Below are 24177 nucleotides of genomic sequence, written 5' to 3'. Positions count from 1 at the left end.
TTAAGACTCCATATCAGCCAACTTTCAGCCCGACACTTAGGAATTTAAATTAATCTCTTGGACACATCGCCTCAGATTACCGCACTTTGTATACTCTCCTCATAACTCGGCTGAGCTAATTCATGTCTGTTCTGATGTCCCTTCATTTGGATTGATTTATGGGCTTATTATGGAGCGTCTTCTGCATGCACGCCGAGGCCCTCGTTTGTATTCAGCGGCGCGGTTTTTGGAGAGCCGTGAGGAGCCAGGAGACACTGATTGATGGCTTTGGGGTGGATCCCTTTTTTTTTTTTTCACACAAGCATTCTCCATCCTTGTTTTGTCTGACAACAGCAATCTCCTGTCAGCAGTCGGTCTTCATCTTTATCCCCCGTCCCCTCATCTTCAACATGAAACTTTGCTGTCATCGCGACTCCATGTTCGGGGAGATTAATGTCACCGAGCACAGAGGATGAAAATGAAAAAGCAAATGCAAGAAATTTTTTTAAAAAAAAGAAGCACAGATAAGTCCCTCTGCTTAAGCGCACGCCGATGCGGATGCTTCTTTTGTAAATGTTGAGCGTTTTTTTGCAGGTGGGTGCGTCCTGATGTGACAGCTGCTGGGCTTCCAGATAAGCGACGGCGGCGTTTTGTTTTTCCCGCTTCTTATCGTCCTTTCCCGTTTCTCTCTCTCTCTCTCTCGTCCACCCAGCTTGCATCCCCGGGACTTTCAAATCCAAATTCGGCGAGGGGACGTGCGCTCCCTGCCCGGCCAACAGCCGCACCAGTTCACGGGGAGCCAACGTCTGTCCCTGCCTGAACGGCTTCTACCGCGCCGACAGCGACCCGCCGGACTCCTCCTGCACCAGTGAGTAAACGCTCCGCGGCGCGGAAACGGGCCGCAGTCGATTCGGCGACAAACGCCTCGGGAAGCAGCAGAAAGTGATTGGATCTGAACTCAAACGTTCACGATCTTCAGTGAGGTTCAGTTGATTTTATTGCACCTTTATATGGAACTGCTTGTGTCTTTAGTAAAGGTGATGATGACGATATACTGTAGGTTGTCATAGCTAATTGCAAGTATTCACCATATTGAGAAATAATTAAAAAACGAAAGCAGGGATGCACCGATTCACTTCTTTCACTTTTGATACCGATATCTGAAGTTTAGCATCGATCCAAAACCAGAAGACTTTTCTACTTCTGGCAGGATATTAACTGTTTACAACCGCTTAACAGAAAATCACCCATTAAGGTTTTCTCTGAAACTTTGCAGTAAAAGTAACCCAGCTTACAAATAGCCATTAAACATTGAGCTTCTGCAGCGGCCCTTCACTCTTCTGTCTCTTTTCTTTCTTTTCCTTCATCACTCGCTCCCAGCGAGCTTTAGAATCTCAGCTGCTGAAATTATTAAAACAAGTGTTGGCATCAACGGCAGTGCAGATCCAGCCAACAGGCCAAATATATCATTGGCATGCAGAATTTGCATACATGCCACTTGAAATATAATTTCCTACCAAACACTGCATCCGAGCAGTCCTTTGTAATTGGGATTTCGCACAAGTGGATAATGAGACAATCACCGTTTCGCATATAGTGCAGATCCAGTTTCAGACCCGTAAAATCTAAACTTTTTTTTAAAATTTGCATTTTGCCAAGTTAATTCTCCTGAAGTATTAACTTGAATTATGTGTTGTCTGTGATCACTGGTCTGCGTGAGCGTTGCAGAGCAGCAAAAAGAAGCAAATGTCAAATTTATTCATTGTATTTAAAATAAAGGGGGAAAAAAAAGCAGAAACCCTATGAAAATAAATAAAAACCAAGAAAGATAAAGAGTAGTAGGGAGATGGGACGCTTGTGAGCAGAGCAAGGCCGGATATTTTTCTTTTTATGAGTTTAATCGAAACTGAGCCCTACAGGCCTCGTATCGAATAAAAACATCTGCTAAGCCCTGGATTAAGTCTTATAAAATAAGTTTTTCTTCAGTGAATTTGGCCTCATCCACTAAGTATACCGAACAGGATAACTAATTAAATCAGTTAAGACCTAGTGATGTATTCCACAGCATTATTAGATATCGGCCGCTGGTGCAAAGCAGACAAATCATGATCCTTTTTGGCTTTCCGTATGTGTACCAAATGCGTGCCACAGCTGCCTTCGCTTCCTTGGAAACCAAAATGGTTTTTTAAAACTTCTAAACAAGAAGCTCCAGCAAAACATCATTCTCTGCCTTTGTTGCATTGCTTTGGTGTAGACATGTTCTACTTATTGTTAGTTTCTTACATTTTTTAAAAGAGAAAACCCCCCCAACATTTTCTGAATAGCAGTGATCACCAGTAACTGCGTGTATTGTTGATTGTACGCATTGGGCTACAATGTCTGTTTTTGTTATCTACAAGCTAGCACAAATAAATCCATTAACTTTGTTAAACAAATACAAGAAATCTCACCAAGTGTTTTTGGTCTAGTTTCTTCTGCACATAAGTTAGTACACTTGAAATAGGAGAAAACTAACTTGGTTGTTGGGTCATGTTAGCTAGTAGCAGAGTGTAATGGTGTCTTTTCAGCAAGACGTAGCAGCTTGTTTTAGTCAATATGTCCCTAATATTAATGAAAAGTACTGGTTCCATTGGCAGATTATTTAACTTAGAATTAATTTTCCATTTCCACTGGTGAAATAATCTGCCAGTGGAATTTTTAACTGAAAGCAATCTCCTACATTGTGCTGAAAAGTTGACTGTATGTTAGTTTCGTTTATTTCAAGTGTGCTGAGATATTTGCCGTAGAATCTAGGCCTACAATAATGGGTCAAATGTTGTGTGTTTGCAGTTCTTTCTGAAACAATCCACTTTGGCTCCGCTGTTTTTTTCTGAAATTTGAATTGTTTATGAGTAGACAGATGTGTTACTTCAGCTCATGTTTTTTTTACGCCATTTTTGTATATGTCACATTTTTGCTGGAAGAAAAGAACCGACCAAAAAAAACAACAACAAAGAAAACGTTTGAAAGCAACACATGATATGTAGAACTCTGACACAAAAAGATACAGTAAATTCTCCAAAATTAATATTTTACTCACAAACATCTACAGTTTCTGAAAACTATTTGCAATTTTCAAGCTAAATGTGGTTTGTTACAGGCAAGATGACGACGGCTCATAAATGCGTAGTACACATTACATGTAGTAAAAAACGATCCATCCGTTTAAGTATGAAGGAGAGCAAAGCAGCTGCTCCCTGATGGTTTGAGGTAAGGTAGTCTGAAGGCAGCTGTAAGTACATTGGTTAAAAACAATGTGACTCACATAAAAGGTGAGAAAATACTGTCATTATTATTGACAATAATGTTAGAGTGGACCCTTTCAAAACAGTCCATACTTTAAATTCAGTTTGGCTACACAATGATAAACCCAAACTGACTCCATACTTCTAAATCAGGGAGTCTGTGCATCCTTAAAAAGTTTTAAATTGATGCATTTACAATTAAGGCCTTAAAATGTCGTAAATTCAGTAGAAAAATGTAAGTTGGCCTTAAATACGTTTATCACTATAATTTTGTGGTGGCAAGACTATTTCATCATGTATGCTATGCAGTGCGTTTCTCTCGGGACTTTTCTGTCGGGCAAACTTTTGAGTCATGTGCGGACGTCTTCATTCACTGCATTCTCGAGGCGGTTGATGCGACCGCTAAGTAGCTTCTAACAAACCTTGTTAGCTAGCTTAGCACAAGCTAGCTAACAATTTAGCAATTAATTTAATTTAGCAATTAAATTAATTTGTCTAAAGTTAAAATGCATTAGCTATTTATCTTAATTTTAGATACATTAGCTAGCTAACTTAAATTGAGCTAACTGGCTAGCTTAAATTAATATTAAATTCCTTAGGTTTTTTTAGTTAATTTTAGATGCATTAGTTTTTGCCTTTATCATGGAATTGTAAAATTATCGCCAGTTGTCTGGAAGACGTTCGTCTTCACCACTGGCTCCCTTCTGTTTCCCACCTATAATGACGCTACGTTCAGTCTGTGCAAATAAGCTTGGCACTACTACTACATCAAATATGCCATTTTCTTTTGTACCTTTCTGTGGTGATACAGGTCTTAAATGTCACTCTTAATGGTCTTAAAAAGGTCTTAAATTTGAGTTGCTGAAAACTGCAGAAAGCCTGTAAATGTCAGCATTTGAATGCGAAGGACTTGTTTAGCGGTAAGCAGGCGGCTGTCCTGCTGGCAGCAGCGCAGCCTACTTGTTCCACCAGTCCCTCCCTGGCCGTGCTGATTTAGAGCGACATGAGCTGCTAAAGTCGAGCCCCAGGGGCCTTTCGCCACGTTAAATGACACACATGCGGCCCGCAACTGTCTCCCCCAGATCCTCGTCACAGGAACACTGTGGACTGTGACACTGACCAGCGCACGCTGACAGGCGGGCAGGGACACAGCCACCACCTTCCACTAGACACACACACACACAAACGCACATGCAGGCGCGCTAGCCTGACAGTCCTGCCTCTGCGGTCTGTCAGAGCCGGTGCCAGGGCCGCCTGCGTTTTGTGTTTTTGAAGCTGCGCATTGCACAAGAGAAGGCAGTGGACGGCAGCTTGGACTCAGCGTGCGTTTTAGACGGGTGTCCAATTAGAGGAGCTTCCACTCTGAACTCCGTCTGCCTAATTAGAAAGGATGGGGCGAGAGAAATGGCCGCTCAGGGCATGGCAGCTGAGGAGGTGTACTCTGTGGAGAGAGCCGTTCTTCGCTCTCCGGCTGCCGCGAGACAGACTGGACTCTCTGCTGCCGGGAGCCGAGAGGCAGAGCACCTTAATAAGATGAAAAGCCTGTTTGCACAAGTGATCGCTGTTGCTTTCCTCGGCGCTTATCGCACTTTATCCTGATTTCAAGCGCTCTCGCTGAAAATGCTGCGCTGCTTATAGAAACACGATGGCCCTGGGTCACACTGACTCACAAACAGGAACTCTCTGTCACGAGCAGATTAGCTATTTCAAACTGACAGCGGGTCAGCCAAGCTCTGCTTGAGCATGACAGTTTATATGCATCACATAAAAAAAAAAACAACAAACTGAACGTTGCTTTGTTTTCAAGCCATTATTTTTATTGTAGGAGCCTGTTTAAAGTAGAGATGCACCAATCCCATCTGAACTCAGGGTTTTGAGGATTTCAGGTATTTAACTCCCTAAACTCCATAACTACCAGGCAGCAACAACAACAACAAGAACTTCCTGTAAACTCATCAAAACTATCATTTCTAAATGAACCTAAATAATCATGCTAGTAGTTTTCTTGCTCATAAACTAACAGGCCTGATGAAGAAGCCATATGATTTACTGCTTTTACATTATTCACCACTTCTAACCTCTCAATAAAGCCCTTTAAACCAGCGATGCGCCAATCCACTTTTTTCACTTGCAGTACCAATAGCTGAGATTTAACATTGGCCAAAACCGATCCGATACAGAAAAACAGTTGAATTGACTTAAAACGTTTCTATTTTTAAACACAGACATAAATGTACTGAATAAAACATGTATTTGATAACTCTACCCCAGTCCAGGACACTTAGACACACAAACAGCTTCACAAGTTTGATCAAACATGTAAAAACAACTGTCATTTGTTCAGTCAGTTAGAGTAGGAGGCTAAAACCAAAGGAAAATAAAGAAAGAAACTGAAACGGACAAAAACAACTGGCTGACTACTTTGGTCAAACATGTGAAAAATAAGCCGCAACAAACCGTCTTTCAAATGGTTCAGATGGCGCAATTATGAATTCTAAATATTATGTAAAATAAATAATAATGCATGATGTCGTTCAGAGCAAAAAGCATAGAATTAGACTGCAATGATCTGCCCTTATGGATCAGGTACATTGTCCCGGATACCTGCTCTAGAATTTTTTTTCAATATTGGGACCGATACAGATATTAATATTGGATCGGTGCATCTCTAGTTAGAAACTGACAGTAACCGTGTTTGCGTAGTCTTCTCTGTGTTGGCGTGTGTTGTAGGAGACGTTACTTTCTCTGACTGGTGGTTCACTGCAGCCTCTGGGGCCAAATAGTCTGGATTTATGCTAAATAAAGATGCTGAAGGAGGTGGAATATGATCCCTTTTACCCTTTTTAAGACATTTCCATACATGTTATGTGTGTATTCTCACTGAAGAATGTCAATATTGTCTCCACCTCTCTTATACTCCATTTTCTGCTCACATGCTACCTATTGTTCCCTTTTTATAAAGCTGTTAAAACAGTTTCTTTAACCACCAGGGAGGATAATGTCAGCGCTGCACCGGGAGGATGACTAAACCCTCACTTGTGTGTTTTAGCACAGCCTGCCCACCTTCTCCAGTGCCCACACACGTGTGTGTGTGTGTGTTCGTGTGTGTTTCTGTTCAGCCATCCCCTCGGCCCCTCGCAACGTCATATCCAGCGTGAACGAGACCTCCCTGTCCCTGGAGTGGGACGAACCCAAGGACACGGGCGGGCGGGGAGACCTCGTCTACAACGTGGTGTGCAAGAAGTGCCTGCGCGACCTCAGCCCGTGCACGCGCTGCGACGACAACGTGGACATCGCTCCGCGCCGCCTGGGCATGAGGCAGAGGAAGGTGGTGGTGAGGAACCTGCAGGCCCACACCCGCTACAGCTTCGAGGTCCAGGCCGTCAATGGCGTGTCTGGGAAGAACCCGTCCTCGCCCAACTACTCCACGGTCAACATCACCACCAACCAGGCCGGTTAGTAATAACCCCCCCGTCGCCGGCCCGATTCACAGCAGAGTGCCGATCAATACCACTTAGCATCGTGGTAGTACAGGCTGGTTAAAGGATCCCGCTTTCAGTCAATGTCAATGAGCTTCCTAATGAGTGTTGGGTATCAACAGAGGTTCTAACACGGAGAGTAAACAGTGTGGAGGAAAGCTCATTGAGAGTGACAGCTGGACAAATGCCGGGCTGCAGCTTGGCGTTTCGGGGACAGTTCTCAGGAAGAGGCAGATAAATTCTGCTTTATATCCCCACTGTCAGCACTCGGCAGACTAAGCAGGTTTCTTATCATACGTCTTGACAAATGTCACCTTCCAACATCGCCACTTAAATATATGCAACATCATCATCAACCAAACTGTTCAGGGGGCCTCTCCCAGACGGCAATTACTCTTCCAGTTAACCTGCACTTAATCACCTCACTGCAGCATATATGAACCCAGCTCAGTGACTATCAACTGACTCAGGCATCACAAATCAATAGGCTGCAGAACAGTAGAGGTGAATCATCTACTTCCTCTCCTAAGCTGTTCAGGACTGAGGTGGGGAAAGTTTGAACATTCATCATCTTTCCGTTTCGGTTCGTTTCTAGTGCTTCGGGTGCCAGGCGTTCCCGCTGAACAATAAACACGATTTCAACAGCCAAGGTTCACTTAGATGCATTTAGACGTGACTCAAAGTTAAACCTACACACAAGCCTGATTCAGGCCTACTAGTCCACATGTGTCCGGATATCTGGGAAAACAAATACCTTTTTAAGCGTTTCGGCCCTCCGATCATACGAAAAAACTCTGTTTATTATCAAAACAATTGTTTATAAAATGGTGGAAATTTGAGCGAACTCTGTATTTGTGTGCGTGTGTACATGGGAAAACATTTTAATAACTTTATATTCTAATAAACTATTTGAAAGTAGCTCAAAGGATATATATCTGTCCAAATAAATAATGTTTAATGTCTAACAGGAAGTCATGGTCGTTTTAAAGCAATGCTTAGTTAAGCTGTTAACAGTGATGATCCCTACGGTAGCCCAGAAGTGCCAACTAAATGCATAAGCCACAACCACATATGTATATGTATCGATAGCTACAATAACAAAAGCCACAACAGAAGATATGCTAAAGCAAAAGATAAGTTAATACAGAAGTTATGCTAGAATGGAAGTTACGTTACAATGTAATTTATGCTAAAATGTAAATTATGCTAAAGCAGAACTTTTGCTATAATTGCAGCAGAGCCGGGGCCTAGCTGGTTTTATCATAACCACGACTTTATTCCAAAGTATTTTTAACGTGGCTTCAAATGTCTTTGCTGCTGTGACCTAATAACGCTGACCTATAATGTGTCCTCATAGGTGTGCATTCATTAACGGGGCAGCATTCCCTGGAGAATTACCTTAAAGAGTGTGCTAAAATAATGAGATGACAGGAAGAGATGGAAAAACCCGACAAGAACAGGAGCGACTTAACATTATGGATTTATTGGATTGTCTCAAGAATTTTCTGCACTTTTTTTGTTGTTGTTGTTTACGTTTCTGTTCTTCTCTGTTGATTTTGCGCTCAGCTTCCATAACATCAACTTCCCGTTTCCTAATTGCAGCTATGAATTCTTCACTCATTATCTTCTGCTGCGTATGTTTCCCTCAGCAGATTTTCAGTTGTCAGATGCCCATCCATCTTCTGCTGTGTGCTCCTAAGTTGATTAGTATTCTTCCTGGATTCCCAGCTATAAGTTCTCGCGCTACACTCTTACGGCTTTCTGCACCAAGTCAAATTTCAATCTCTTTCCATTTCAATCAGACAGAAACATTTTCTCTGCAGGGGTTGTATTAATGAAACATAAACACGGACATTGTGCTACAATTATGATCCAAAATGTTTTAAATGCTTCAAGCCTGCTTCACCAGAACACAGTTGTGGCTTTGTATTACACCCAACATGATCAATGTTCAGTCCAGAACATGTTTCACAGAATGCAACAGGAAGAGAAATGAGTTTCCGTCACTGAAACTAGTAAAAATGAAACCCCAACCCTCTTCCTCGTTCTTTATTCTACGTCACAGCTTGGCCTGTACTATTTATTTTATTTGAGGAAATACTGCTTTATTATATTGTACCCATCAGAATCTCTGATTTCTGGTTCTTGGAGAGCTTTAATTTTCTGATTCAAATGTTTTTTGTTTTTATTTACACATTTGTTAAAACGTGTAGAATGAGGCAGATGATCTGTGGAAACGTTGATCTCCTCCTCTGAGCTACTATTGCTGCCTACAAAAAGGCGCCACTTCTTGTCGAAAACAACCAATCAGAGCAGAGAGGAGGGTCTTAGTGCTGCCAATCACACTTCTGTACCTGCTACTACTTTTCCAGGAAAACTGTGACCACCATCGGTCGCCATGCTAACTAGCCTGAGCTGTATTGTAGCAGAGAGCAAGGGGACGGAGGGGGAATGAGCAGCGCCACAGGAGAATGTGATTGACAGCACTAAGACCCTTTTCTTGTGTTTTCACTGGTAGAAAATAGAAGAGATTGACTTTTTTATTTGTATGTTTTTTCACAGATTATCTGTCCCATACCATGACAACAGAGTGACAGTTTCAAACAAAAATGGAAAAAATATGTTTTATAAACGTTGCAGCTTTTATGGTTCGTATTATGAGAAACATAAGGACGTCATTTAAAAAATGTTTTTGTAGCTTTCATGCCTTTAGTGATTATTTATTATTACTTGTAGTAACACCATGTAAAAAAAAAAAAAGAAGAAGTCTGGAACCATTTAGGATTGATTAAGCAGAAAATTGTCAGTCAGTTCGCAGCCGTTTTCTCACTGCATCTGTGTTTACAACTTTGAAAGAAGCTCTCAGCAACTTTTAAGTTACATCACAGTGATATACTGTCTCTCTCGGTGACTCCCTGCAGCACCTTCAGCCGTGCCAACAGTCCATCTGATGCGCTCCACTGCAGACACCCTCAGCCTGTCATGGCTGCCGCCCGAGAGGCCCAACGGGGTCATCCTCGACTACGAGATCAAGTACCAGGAGAGGGTAAAAGCCCTGACATTACCACGTGTCACATTAAATGCTTAAATCAAAATTTACTACAACTTAATTGTTTCGAACACTAACTGAGCATCGGAACGTGTTGCCGGGGGCCTGCGGATGAGGGCGCACATTTTAATTGCAGCAGAATCAAAGTCAGCAGCTGGTACTGTGTGCCTGCTGCATCATTAGCATTAATCAATTCCCTAAGAACAGCCTGCAGGCATAATGCAGCCAATTTGTAACCTTTGATGGTCAAACCTTAGGCTTACCGACCCCGTTGCTGCACTGAAACAAGCTAATGGTCAACTTTAGCCACGTTAGCAGCTCCAGTTCGATGATTTGCTCGGCCTTAAGGCCACAGAGCTGCCGCTAACCCCGCAACAGAGAACATCACTGATAACACAACATCGATTTGACATAATCTCTTCATCTTTTAAACCTCTATTTTAGGAGCTGTGATGTAAATAATAAAATGGCTCTTATCGTGTTCACAGGGTAATTTGCATTAGATTAGCTTCACCGGAGGATTTCACATACCAGAGTGGCAGGTCCAGGCAGAGCGGCATTTTGAAATTAATTATGCTTCACATTTTTTAAAAGACAAAACGAATACGAGTATGAATAATTCACTTATGATGTCGGGGACGGGGGGGTTTGGCAATTGAATTTTCTCATCAGAAACTATTAATGACAAACAGAGGTTATTGGATTTCTGCTTAAAATACAAAAAACATACAATTTAATCAGAAATCCCTTTTCTTTTATTGTGGTCCATAACATAAGCAGAAATGTAAATTTGTGATGAATTTATGATGAAACCATATAATCTCTGATCAGTGATCATTTTGCATTTACAAAGTGGGTTATGCTTCACCCAGTATATACTGTATATATATATATATATATATATATATATATATATATATATATACATTTATATACATATATATACAGTATATATATATATATATATATATATATATATATATATATATATATATATACAGTATATATGTACAGTATGTATATATATATATATATACATACATGTATACATATGTCATGAGATGAAATAATGTGAGATATTAGGTTCATGTGAACAAGAGAAGATCACTTTTTATCAATATTTTGAAGGGAACCAAATAGAAAATCCTCATTTATAAGCAAGTGGGCTTTTACTTTTTATTATCCATTAATCCATTTTCTAACACCCTTGTCCTTAGTGGGGTCGGGAGGGGTGCTGGTGCATATCTCCAGCTAACGTTCCGGGCGAGAGGCGGGGTCACCCTGGACAGGTCGCCAGTCTGTCGCAGGGCAACACAGAGACAGACAAGACACACAACCATACACACACACACTCACACCTAGGGAGAATTTGGAGAGACCAATTAACCTGACAGTCATGTTTTTGGAGAACCCAGAGAGAACCCATGCATGCACAGGGAGAACATGCAAACTCCGTGCAGAAAGACCCCTGGGCTGGGAATTGAACCCAGGACCTTCTTGCTGCAAGGCAACAGTGCTACCAACTGCGCCACAGTGCATGTTTATCATGTTAAATTTTTTTTATTTATCTTTGTCTTGGTGCATTTCAATTAATGATGAAGCCAAAAAACAAAAATAATATCAGCAATGTTACTTTTACAATTTTCTCCGCTTTGTCTCACGAGGGCATCAATAAATAACAGCAGATTAGAAAATATGATTGAATGTGATTACTGTGTGCAGTTCAGTGATATAAACCGAACTTTTTGTGGCGCTACGGTGACCTTACAGTGACCCAAAAAAGAACCAATAAATGATTTTTGTTTTAATTAGAGATGTGCTGAGCCATTTTTTTCACTTCTCATACAAATATGATCCAATAGAGAAAATTTATGTTTTAACTTAAAAAATCTCCCTTTTTTTAAAACATAGACATAACTGCACTGAATTACAAATTAATCAGATAACTATGCATCAGTACAGTTCATTTAAATCCACCAACAGCTTCATAAGTTTGGTCAAACATGTGAAAACAACAATAATTTGTTCAGTCGGTGCAATTAGGAGTAGAACAGCCGACGTAAAATAAATAGTAAAGAAACTGACAAAAACAATAGGTTGGCTATTTTGGTCAAACATATAAAAGAAAAGTGTAACAAACTTTCTTTCAAATGACTCAGAAAGAACAATTAGGAATTCTAAATATGTAAATTAAATAATTAAGCATGACGTTGTTCAGAACAAAGCTTAGAATTAGACTGAATAGATCTGTCTCTATAGATTGGGCACATTGTCACCGATACCCAATCTAGAATCTTTTCAATATTGGGACTAATGCAGTTATTATCAAATTGTTGCAATTCAAATTTTAAAGGTGCAAATTTTAAAAAGAATCAGTTTCTTTTATATATCTGTCCAAATTGTTGTGACAGTCTGTTATGACACACAGTCTGACAGATCGACCTCCTCTTGATTGGGCTGCTATCATCGTCTGAAGAAATGCACCGCTCCCAAACAAAAACAACCAATCAGAGTCAGGAGCGCCGTCAGTCAAACCTCATGTTCCCGCTGCTAAATGAGCTAATGGCGGAGAAACAAGTTACTGTTACAGGAAAACCATTTATCTGCTGTCAATGGTAGTCATGGTAACTAGCATTAGCATTTATGACAGACTCTGTTAGCTTCAGCGTAGCAGAAAGCGAGGGGAGAGGGAGGCAGAGTGGCGAGAACATGGCCATGATTGACTGCACTAAGCCCCGCCTCCTGGCTGTGATTGGTTGCTTCCAGGTAGCTCTGGGAGAAGACAGAGGAGCTCAAGTTTTCTTCATACCATACAGTCACGACATAGTGACAGTTTTGACAAAAATGTAAAAAAGTAATATTTTTAATAAAAGTTACATTCTGCAGCATTTGACGTTCCTCTGTTGTTTTGGGTCAGGGCCAGGCGATGGCTCACACCGTCACGTCCCAGCACAGCTCGGCCAAGGTGGAGGGCCTGCGGGCGGCCACGCCCTACGTGGTGCAGGTCAGGGCCCGCACCGTGGCCGGGTACGGTCGCTACAGCAACCCCATGGACTTCAGCACCAACCTGCACAGTATGAACGCTTTCCTTCCTCCCCCTGCTGTCTGTCCTTGATGGTCTGCTGCCATAGCTTTTCCTAATGAAGGTTCAGGCTTAATAGCTTTTATGACCGACTTAATTGGTATCCATTACACATCCAGCTCAAGCTGCTCTTTAATCCATCTGCTGGTATTTGTTCGTGTGCGTTTTACAATCCAGGTGACCCCCAGAAGTCGGTGCAGGACCAGCTGCCTCTCATCATCGGCTCGGCCTCGGCCGGCCTGGTGGTCGTCGTTGCCTTGGTGGTTATCGCTGTTGTCTGCCTTAAGTAAGCGTTTGATTTATTTTTTTCCTTTTTCCATCCCTGACAACACGAACTACATGTTTCGCCGTGTTAATTAGACTTTGAACAAAGAGGCTCATTAAATTTTCAGATGAATTCAAAGGGTGTGCGCTTCCATGCAACTCTTGCCTCTTAAGCTCCAAGGAAAAGAAAGCAGCGGCGCTCTTCCTCGGCCTGGCTTCCCGGCTGATGTCGGAGCGGTTTATTAGCTCGATTTCGCCGTACCTGGGAAAGAGCCGCGGCTGATTGTGTGAATGTGACTACGCTCATGTGCTTGTTGTTTACAGGAAGCAGCGCAGCGGGTCGGAGCTGGAGTACACCGAGAAACTGCAGCAGTACAGTGAGTTTCTGTGTCCTGCTCCTCTCTGCCTCTGTAGTCATGCCAGTACAGTTAACCAACTGATTTGGTCAATTATCCAATCACCTGTTTGAGTCAAAGAAGACATGTTCCTGTTAGCTCGGAGGAAGTCAGACCTCGCAGATGAAGCAGAGGGTCAGATGCATGTGCTGCCGGAGGGTTATTGATCATTGGGAGAAGAAGAAATAAGCCAAAGAGTGAAATAATGGTTTTTATTGATCTGCATTATTTCTGAGGAGATTTTAGCATGCACACAGCCTCTGCATTTCCATTGTTGCTGTTTGATTTATTTTTTTTTCTTTTTTGCCTTTATTGTTTGTCTGACTTTTCCTCAACTGTGACAAATTGAACAAACTACCCCCTATTTGAGCTTTTATCAACTAAACACTATGATTTGTTCAGATTAATGTTTCCAACCAAAATAAATGATTCAAAATACTAGAATGACCAATAAACTGTTCATTGTGATTTGAAAATTATGGAGTGCCGACTGTAAAGTTATACAATCGATAATGAACAGCAATAATTTGGCTTATTCAGCCGTCATAAAAGAAAAAAATGGGGGTACAAAGTTATATTTTCACAATGCTATTCAAGCATTTTTATAATGTCACAGTTCTAAATATTTAATCCACAAGCTAAAGAGTTATTTGTAAAACAATTTAGCTAGCTAAGAGCAAAATAGTTAGCCTGCACACTAAATATTTATGAAGCTAAATATTTATAGAGAGAAATATTTACACATTTAGCATGCTAACTGCATATTTAGTTTGAAGTTAGCATGCTAACTGTATACCGTATTTTTCAAACTATAAGGTGCACCAGATTATAAGACGCATAAAGCGAAACAAAATACGGTAGTCGGATAGGTCAGACTTTATTCAAATCATTAACAATAACTGTCAATATTACACAAAAAAGTACACTCACTTTTTCAATCATTCATCTCCTACGAATTAAATCAAATTTGTAGGATTTTGGTCCTCCTGGACCAACACTGTCGCTACATGTTGGTCCAGGAGGAGTGAACGCCACAACTCAGCGACTAGATGTAATCCGAGTTTCCTTAGATAGAAACTTTTAACCATTTAGGTTAATGAACTAATCTTGATAACATTGAAGTATTTGAAATACGTGTAACTGACTTGGCATCTGTATCAGTGGACTGGATGGAATTTATTCCCAAATTTTCTAGATGGCATTGTTGTGAATTTGTGCTACATAAACTGAATTGAACTGGCACTGTTTGACAAGTGGCAGCAGTTCACCAATTTAAAGTGTGAGGAGTCGCTGACGGTTGTTAAAACCATGAAGCAATTCTGAAAAAAATCCAACATTTGTGTTGTGTGACCAATGTGTTAATACTTATATTTTTAGATTTTTCAGCACATATTCTGTGATGTAAACCACTGAAATATTCCATGAGCTTTAAAGGTTTTGAAACTCATGTATGTCAGAAAAGGGATTTTCTAACTTCCACAATTCATACAGAGATGCTGGAAATCAACTTGTAGGTGAAATCCAGACTGATGGTGACCCATTCTTGACTTGGAGTGTTTGGAGTTGATCAGTTTGCTGGCCTCAGCTCCTCTCGGATCTGGATAATTTCTTGGTCCTTACTGCAACATTTTAACATTCTGATCTTTTGTTTTCACTTATGCTTCTTAACATGGTGCTCTCCCACATGCTGGCAAAGCAACAGATCATGGTGTTCGAGTTGTTCCTGGATTGTAGGAAGACGACGTTCTTGGAGGATGTTTTCGTCCCACTTTTTGTTCATGGCTTTGTTCTTGGGCTGAAGTAAAACCACATGAAGAGAAGCAACCGCACACATGGACTGTATCAAGATGCTTCACTGTTGTCACAACACGGGGCTAAAAGAAATGCTCATCTTTTCTGCATTGAGCATTTGATTTTGTCAATGTCCCAACAGTCACAAGGATCAATCAGGGAAATAAATTTTGACTGCTCGTCCTTGTACTACTTGTTCCCTTGTTGTCAAAGGCCGTTGTTCAAAAATTGTGGCTTTGCCCACTGCTGTCTGGAAACTGCTGGTATTTTCATGTGTTCATTGGGGAAAAGTTCCACATTTAGACAGCACCGCCAAAGAAGCACCTTGACTCCACTGTAGTTATTATGCCAGGCCACCAGATGACGCTGTGATTTTGGCATGTCGTCAAAACGCACATGTGCTTTCGAACACCGGCTTCCACCTCACTTAGAAAAACAGTAACCAGTCTCTGACAAAACAAGTGCTCATGTGATGCATAGATTTTTTTATTGGAAGTTGTGCTAAACTGAACAGATTAAATAGCACATTCAGCAAAATGCAGTCCGCTATTATTTGCTATCTGCCCATGCAACAAATCCTGCAGCCATGCAGGCATATCTGCCTTCACACCTTCGTAGAACTTCTATATCTTAGGGTGTTCCCCGAAAAGACCTGGTTTCAGAAAGAGTCAAATGCTGCGATTCCATTACAAATATGTGCAAAACGTTATACACCACTAAGGTAAGAAAAAACGTTAGTGGTATACAATTTCACAATTGCTGTGCTGCCATAAAAAACAAACCTATGTCAAGTCATTAAAAAATATGCGCCACCATTATCCAACTGTTTCCCATCTTCTTCTTCATGGCTTGCACCAGTGGCAACATCCGGTTGTTGATCATGTGACTCGTGTGCTACAAAAAAAAAAAAAAAAAAAAAATGCTTCCATTGCAGTTTTGTTGCGATTTTGCTTGAAACCGGCTCAGTGTCATTTTGGCTTTACTATGCACTTTCCCAGCTGTCAGTGTTGAACAGCTGGGAACTCTAGAGCAGTGGTTCTCAAACTATTTTCAGTGATGTACCCCCTTAAAAATATAATTTTAGTCAAGTACCCCCTGACACGGGCAAAACATTTTTGGAATAAAAAAGAGGTACAGTGCTGTAAATACCCTGTAAATACTGAATATAAAATTCAGTGTATGAACACACATTTATATTTTATCGAACTTTTTACAAAATAATTTTTCCCAAGACTTATTATGAGGAGCCTACTGATTTTTTAGAGATATTTTGAAAAGCTTCACGTACCCCCTGCAGTACCTCCACGTACCCCCAGGGGTACGCGTACCCCCATTTGAGAACCACTGCTCTAGAGTATACCTTCCTGGTGCTTTCTGGATATGTTTAAGCCTTGTTTGCTGCAGTAGAAATTCTGATCATTAAGTTCTGGTTGATCCAACAAAAACAAAAAACATTCTTTAGGTTATTCATGTCAGGAGTTTCTGTCATTTGAGGTAATTTTAGTGTAATGTTTTAACGCAGGCACTGTTCTCTGGGGAGGTAACTCAAGAACAAAAGTGACTCTATTGAACATGGGATTTCACCTGGATTCTTTGAAACCTCCACCTGTGCTGATAACATGATGATCCGGAAATCCTATTGGCTGATAGTTTTATTGCTGGACAAAAATGCAAAGAAAATGTTCTTTTGTCACAAAGTAAACCTTTAAGCCAAAAAAAAAAAGTTTACCTTTCACCTGTCACTAAGGAACCTCGTAGGGTTTCAGTAAAAGTAGCAGACTATAAAAATGAGAAGCCGTTGTAAAAATTCACAAAGTACATTATGACTATTCACTCCAAAATGCTAACATAGAAGTCAACTTTATTTATTTATTTAACTTGAAATCTGACCACAGTTGTGTTTTCAGCGATCACTCTTAACGTTCCGCCTCCAATTATCCGGTACACATGCAAGGCTCTGATCTTTCGTTCTCGTTTTCCCTCCTAGTTTCTCCAGGGGTCAAGGTGTACATTGACCCCTTCACGTACGAGGACCCCAACGATGCGGTTCACGAGTTTGCCAAAGAGATAGACATCTCCTGTGTGAAAATCGAAGAAGTAATTGGTGCAGGTAAGCGCAGCAGCTGCTTTTGTTCGGGAGGAGAGAGGGAGACAGCTTTAGTTTGTTATTCCTCAGAGCCTCAGGGTGCGCCCTGCTAGAGTCCTCTCTGGGAGAAAAAGGGTAGCATTCACAGTGCCCTTGAAAGCTGGGTAGTACTGACATGACTGCTACTTTTCCCCCTTCTAGACCGTTTTCTTTTCTTTTTTTTATTTCTCTCCAGCAGCATGTTTTGTCCTGATGAGTCTGGTCCTGCTCGCCTGACTTTCATGCATCCCTATGTCTTCTTTCTTTCTCTCTCTCTTACTTCCCTGTAAACATACTTGCTCCTAGGCACTAGATGCAAAACCCTCAAGTACTTCGCCCATCCTCCGTCTCCCTGCAACACACCCAGGTTGCACCCTCGATCGATACCAGTCACCCCCCTCTCTCCCCAACATCTTTGATCCTTGAATCCCCCTCCACAACCCTAAGATTTCCTCTTCTTTTTTTCTGAACTTGTCCCACAGTTGAAGCCGACCCTCAACTCTTTCAAGTCAGCTCCTTCACACCCAAATCCGACCAGTAACTCTCCCTCTCCCTGCATTTCCCCCTGTCCCAACGCCCTCTTTCCCGACACCTTCCCTCTGCTCACTCAACCCCTTCCCCACATCACCCTCCCTCCCTCCCGCCACCTTGTTCTCTTGCTGCAGGTGAATTTGGCGAAGTGTGCCGCGGTCGCCTCAAGCAGGCCGGCCGCCGGGAGATGGTGGTGGCGATCAAGACTCTCAAGGCGGGCTACACCGAGCGCCAGAGGCGAGACTTCCTCGCCGAGGCCTCCATCATGGGTCAGTTCGACCACCCCAACGTAATTCGGCTGGAGGGTGTCCTGACACGGAGCTGCCCCGTCCTCATCATCACTGAATTTATGGAAAACGGCGCGCTGGATTCCTTCCTGAGGGTGAGCATGCTGGGAGTTGCAAATTGCGGCACCTCTGACGGGGAAGATTACTTTCTGCTCGCATCAAAGCCGAGAGGAACACACACGCAGACAGTCAGCCACAGCACCTTTGGGTTATTGGAATGTTTTACTGCGTGTAAAACAGCCTGAGGCGCTCGCTTGCTGAGTGATAGACATTAAACGTGTAATAGAAAGCTTGAAGACAGGCATTGTGTCTTTGCTTGACGCGGCTGAGTGATGCTGACAGCCTCTTCGCGGCACAAGCTCCTGCTGGATAACTCGTCACACGCAGACTTTTGGATAAGTTTGCTTTGGTGTGTTAGAGAGTCCCCATACAACCAGCGAATACATTACCGATCAGAGTTCTCTGTACACACTAAACCGCCTACGCAAAATGTTGAACAAAGGCAGGATGAGAAATGAGATGTCACAAGGTACATTTCCTGCTGCGTGGGGGCTATTACATGTCATTTACATTCAATAACGCTCGTTTTCCTGCATGGCTGAACTTTGAACATGTCTACTCTGTGAAACTGGGGGGAAGTGAGGCTGCTTCATGCTAGTTTTGTCTCGTGTTGCTTGGAGTGATAACTGCTTTGGCTATCAGTGGGTCAGGGGTGTTCTGGAGATTCAAGAGCCTTGACATTTACCAGCTTGTTTTGATTTCTTTCCATTTCATTGGGTTCCATTCCATTTGCTCACAAATAAAAGCATGTTTCCACCACAGAAACTTTGTCCAGGGATTTCATGTCCGCTGCCTAATTGAGGAAATCATTTTAAAATCCTTTAATCACATGAATAGTTTAGGGTTTTAAACCTTTTATGGTCTGAAGTGGAAATAAGGACAATCGTGTTCCCTCTGAATCGATAACAGAACCAGGAGGCCAGCCAAGACGCCTGTTCATGCATATTGGACACATACCAAGAAGTGTAATGTAGGCATGTTACCACCATCTAGTGGTCAGAGTGGTCATTTATTTAATTTCTACTATGCCCACTTATGCCTAGTGCTGCAAAACTACGTCATGCTTTCATATATATTCCATGCATGTGCTTTATTGAAATTATCAATCTGTTCTTAACTCTGAATCTGCCTGACGGTAAAAACACATATACATATAGATATGTCAAATTCAGGAAGTAAGGATGGAAAAACAAGGCAGTGCCTGGGCATCTCTCAGGCTTTGTTCATTACATATCCGTGAATGTTACAAACATCATCTGACTTTTGGGTGATTACGTTCTCGTTTCTCAGTGTAAATGCTGTGAAATGATTCACACTTCATAGCCAAACTGCAGTATTTTTAATCCCAACGAGAGCCGTCTCTCCTCTCCTCTTAGGCCAACCAGGAATACTGCGTCAGCAAAATCTCTTTTTCATTTTCTACAGTTCCAGCTTTCTCCATACTTTGTAGTGACTAAGTTAAAAAGTCAATCAATCAAGTTTATTTGCATGGCACATTTCAGCAGTAAGGCAGTTCAAAGTGCGTCACATCATAAAATTGCAAAAATAAAGACATAAAAACATCAAACGCCAATTGAGAACCCGGTAACAAACATTACATTTTGTCAAGTACCATCATCAAAATCAATAAATATGTTGTTACATGTTCCAGTGATTATGGGTTGAAAGCAACTAACTCACCTCAGTTGATTGCCTGTTGCAGTAATCGATGCGACTAAAGAGAAACGCATGGATGAGATCTTGCTGAGACATTAGTTCTCTAATTCTGCAAATGTTCGTCAGGCGATAGAAGGCCGAGTTTGTAACTGCCTTTGTGTGGCTCTTAACTTGTCGTCCGTCTGAAGAATTGCTAGTCACAGCTCTGTTGCTGAAAATCATAGCTCTTATTTTTGCGCACAAATTGCTTAGCGAGAACTTGGTTGACGTTGCTTCGTTGGGAGGATTGTTCTTTATTTCACAGGAGAAAAAAAAACATTAATTTGTGATGGATGTCTTGACTGATTTTTGGTGTTGACACTGCACAATAGGTGTATAACAAGGTCTGGCAATATTGAAATCTCATGACATTTATCATCAAAGTAAATTATATCTTTTGAAGCTTTGAATTTGACACCCTGGCTGTATTTAAAGTAATAAGGGACGTAGCTCTTGAGATGCACACAGTCACAGAGTCGACTAATAAAAAGCTTGCTGAGGGGGGTGATAATGTTATTAAGTTGTCTTTGTGTCAACATTTTGGGTACACAGTAAAAAGAGACTGTGACAGAGAATATGAGTGATTTCTAAGCAATGTAAGAACATTGTGATAGGCTAACTGTTAACCGCTAATGATGCTAAAGTTAGCATAGAAGGCTTAACTGTTTTTGAGGAATTTAGACGACATTTGACAATCACTATTTGAAAAAGTGGAGCTGTGTAACTCCATGTTGAACAGACATTCTGTAAAACTCAGCGAAAAGGAGTTTATGAAACCTTCATTCTGCTTTTGAACACAAACAGGTATTTTTCTATGCTTTTTTGATAAGCTCATAAATGTTAGATTTTTGTCAGCATAGCCAGACATTTATGATCAAAAAGTACTTTAGAATTTTTCTATTTTTAAAATTTGTTTTATTTATGTAAAGTAGTCCATAAATGCATGCATCTTTTTTATGTAATTCCACTTTGATTTAACCTCTTGTAGTTAATTTATACAGTCGCCTGGAAGGATGGACAAAATGTAAAAGCCACTACTAGAAAAACAAAAGTCAAAATGGAAGCTATGCTAAAACGAACGCTATGTTAGCAAGTTTAGCATAATTACCATTGTGGCTCATCTGGTTGAAGTTGTGCTTTTTTGTTGTGGCATTTCAGGTTTTTTTTTTTTAATTTATTTTGATGACCCTTCTGAGCCACAATAAATTTAGATGGATGTAGAACTAATTACTGGTTTTTGTAAACTATCTTTATTGTAAAAAAAAAAACAAAACTGTGAAATCGTCATGGAGTTGGAGGCTCATTTCATGCAGTAGGAATAGTGCAGTTTAATGGGTGGAGTTGGTGGGTGAAGCAACCTGACTGAACTCTTCCCTACATCCCCTGGTTTCCCTCTGAGCTCTGAGGTTCAGGATGAACTTGGGCTTCTTTAAGTAACTACCAAACCATCCTACCCAGCAGTACTGTAACAATGTATTAAACTGTTTCCCACTGACTGCGTTGGGGCCACTGTTTGTGGTAACCACCACTTCCTCAGATAATTGGGCTACTTTGTAAGTTTTATTTGGACCGTCAATGCCCCCGTCGTTGGACTGAAATGGGTTTTAGGCTGAATGAGAAAGTAAAACTCGTCTCTGTCTCTCCGAGTTGCTGCTCCGTTTCATGTCCTCCGTTTGAAATTGTGCCATTGGTAGTCGTTTTTCCCGTAAGACGAAAAAGAACTGTGCCCAAGCACAGCACGCTCTGTGGAAATTAGTGTAACATGACTGTTCCTGTCAGTAATAACTGGAGCTACATCCACAGAACAACATAAATACCAGTTAAACATTTTTTTCATTGTACCTTGAATTTTAGCACACGGGATTTTTTTTTTCACTACAGTATAATTAACACAACACAGTTTTATCTGATTTCAATAATCTACTTCCGGTTAGTTGTAGTCAAAACTTGCATAGTCAAATTTTTCCATTTGCTGTTTTTTTTTTAACACTTAAAATTTAAATAAGAAAATGATATGAAATAAGGCGTGACTTTGACTCGGTGGGTGGAGTAGTTGTCTTGCAACACGGAAGCTGTAGGTTTGATTTCAGCTACATCCTACCACATGTTGATGTTCCCATAGGCAAGGCATTTAACCTCTAGCTGCATGACCTGAAGATCAGTATGAATGTGTCCACTGGATGAATGTGGCTAAAAGTCCTTTGATTGGTCATTATGAGTAGAAAAGGCCTACATAAATTCAGTCCATTTACCAAATATATTTTTATTGCTCAATAAGTAATGATGATGAATTAAGAATATAATAACATACCGTGTGTCTGGCCAAAATATTTATTTTCTTACCATTTGCATCCAAGCAAACTTTGAAGTACTGAAGCAAAAAGGAAGGAATTTGTGTAAAGAAACCAGAGATTAAAAAAAAAAAGGTTTAAGTAACAGATGTTCATCCTAAGCAACAGGCATCACACAAGACGGATGAGACCAACAAGAATCCAGAGGAACAGATCAGATGTAGAGTTAGAGAGGAAAACTCTAGTGATAGACTAGACTCTATTGGACAGAGGCTGTGAATATGGACGTCACGTTTTCACGACATTATGGTATTTAAACAAATCTAAAATAACTTTTGACGTGATCCAATTCATCCCTGCTGCTGCTGCTAAATTAACTGTGCACATTGATTCTTATGGTTATAATTTGGATTTAGGTTAATCGGATCACACACTTACAGATCCGATGAGGTGCAGAGGTGAGACAGTAAGAAAGTAAGGTTGTAGCTATATGGCGTCTACAACAAAGGCTACCAAAGGTGAAACGCTGTCAAAAGTAATGTAGTTTAATTTATTTTACCATTATAGTTTGTGCTAGCTTTGTTTTTTTTTTTTAGCTTATTCAGCTGGGTTCATTCAACAACAAAAAAACAACTACATTTCCATGTAAAAGTTAGATTATTCATGTTGTTAAATGTGAAAGTACAATTAACCAGCACACGCCAGAAATTCTACTTTTAAAACACAGTTTCCATTGACCATATGCTTAATGGAAACATGCCAATTTGGGGGAGAAAAAAAACTTCAAGTTTTTTAATAAAAAAAAATTGTGCTAGGGTGAGGTGATTTTTCTTCTGCATTGAAATAAATGTATTTCACAAAACGGCAATGGAAATACATCTTTCACATCACGAGTCATCTGAACAACAGCCAGATGTTACTTCAGGTGGAAATGATGAAGAAAACGACAGGAAGTGGTAGGAGGAAGATGGAGCAGTATGTTTTGTAATGACATCATGTGAACAAACTTATTCATTATTTTTAAATCGCATTTCTTATTAGAAATGGCATAATTGTAAAATTCTGGTTGCGTTTTTTTTCGACAAGAGGAATATTGACGATGTTTTGAGTGCAGTTGTAATAATAACAAAATATTGTTACTCTAAAGATACAGTTCATCATTTTCTAAGTGTGTTTCTGTTAAAAGCAGTTCATATTCTAGCTGCAGCTGATACCACCTGTTGTCATTAGTTGGTCCCACAGGCTGAAGCTAACAGCTTGCCGTAGAGGACAGGTGTCAGACTCCAGGCCTCCTGCAGCTTTTAGATGCACCTCTCTGTCAACACACTCGAATTACATAATTACCTTTAGCAGAACTCCATAGAACTGCAGTGCAAGAAGAGATAATTTGGTTCTTTGATTTAGGCGTGTTGGGAATTGGGACGCGTCAAGAAGTTGCAGGACAGCAGCCTTCGAGGACTGGAGTTTGAAGTCTCTTAAAGCAACTCCAGTCTTATAAATGTGATGTTTATGTAAGGTCTGTATTGGCCTTAGATGCAGCATTAGGTCTCCTCCAGACACATACTGCCATTGATAATAGCAAATTCAACTGTGTCCTTCAGTGGCTTTAAAAACTCTATATATCTCAAATATGAGAAAAGCGATTTTACTTTGTAATTTAACTTCTTGAAATTGAGCCTCTGTCTCTTTAAAACCTCCTACTCTTTCTAAAACTCCACCTTCAGGAAGTCATCACAACATAACTCCTCTATTGACGATTTAACAACATTTTTACCAGCGTTTCACTGAGATGTACGTAGCTCCTACAATGAGCTCAGTAGATGAACAGTAACACCAGGTGTTGCTAATTGCTGCCAGCTAGTCTG

The 24177-nt window shown here is 40.8% G+C and overlaps 1 protein-coding gene across 1 annotated transcript in view; it reads left to right on the top strand.

Moving 5' to 3' along the window:
- The window catches only part of LOC102226142 (ephrin type-B receptor 3-like), a 67135-nt gene that overhangs the window by 26537 nt on the left and 16421 nt on the right, over positions 1-24177 (top strand). Inside the window, exons 4-11 of the mRNA XM_014470017.2 lie at positions 692-847; positions 6383-6718; positions 9664-9788; positions 12709-12865; positions 13051-13159; positions 13462-13514; positions 17311-17433; positions 18114-18361. Of these exons, the coding sequence (XP_014325503.1) occupies positions 692-847; positions 6383-6718; positions 9664-9788; positions 12709-12865; positions 13051-13159; positions 13462-13514; positions 17311-17433; positions 18114-18361 (1307 nt within the window). The remainder of the gene's footprint in view (positions 1-691; positions 848-6382; positions 6719-9663; positions 9789-12708; positions 12866-13050; positions 13160-13461; positions 13515-17310; positions 17434-18113; positions 18362-24177) is intronic.

The sequence above is a fragment of the Xiphophorus maculatus genome, chromosome 6 (assembly GCF_002775205.1).
Source record: "Xiphophorus maculatus strain JP 163 A chromosome 6, X_maculatus-5.0-male, whole genome shotgun sequence".
Taxonomy (NCBI): domain Eukaryota; kingdom Metazoa; phylum Chordata; class Actinopteri; order Cyprinodontiformes; family Poeciliidae; genus Xiphophorus; species Xiphophorus maculatus.
Note: the sequence above shows the minus strand (reverse complement) of the source record. Positions and strands in the feature narration are given on the sequence as shown.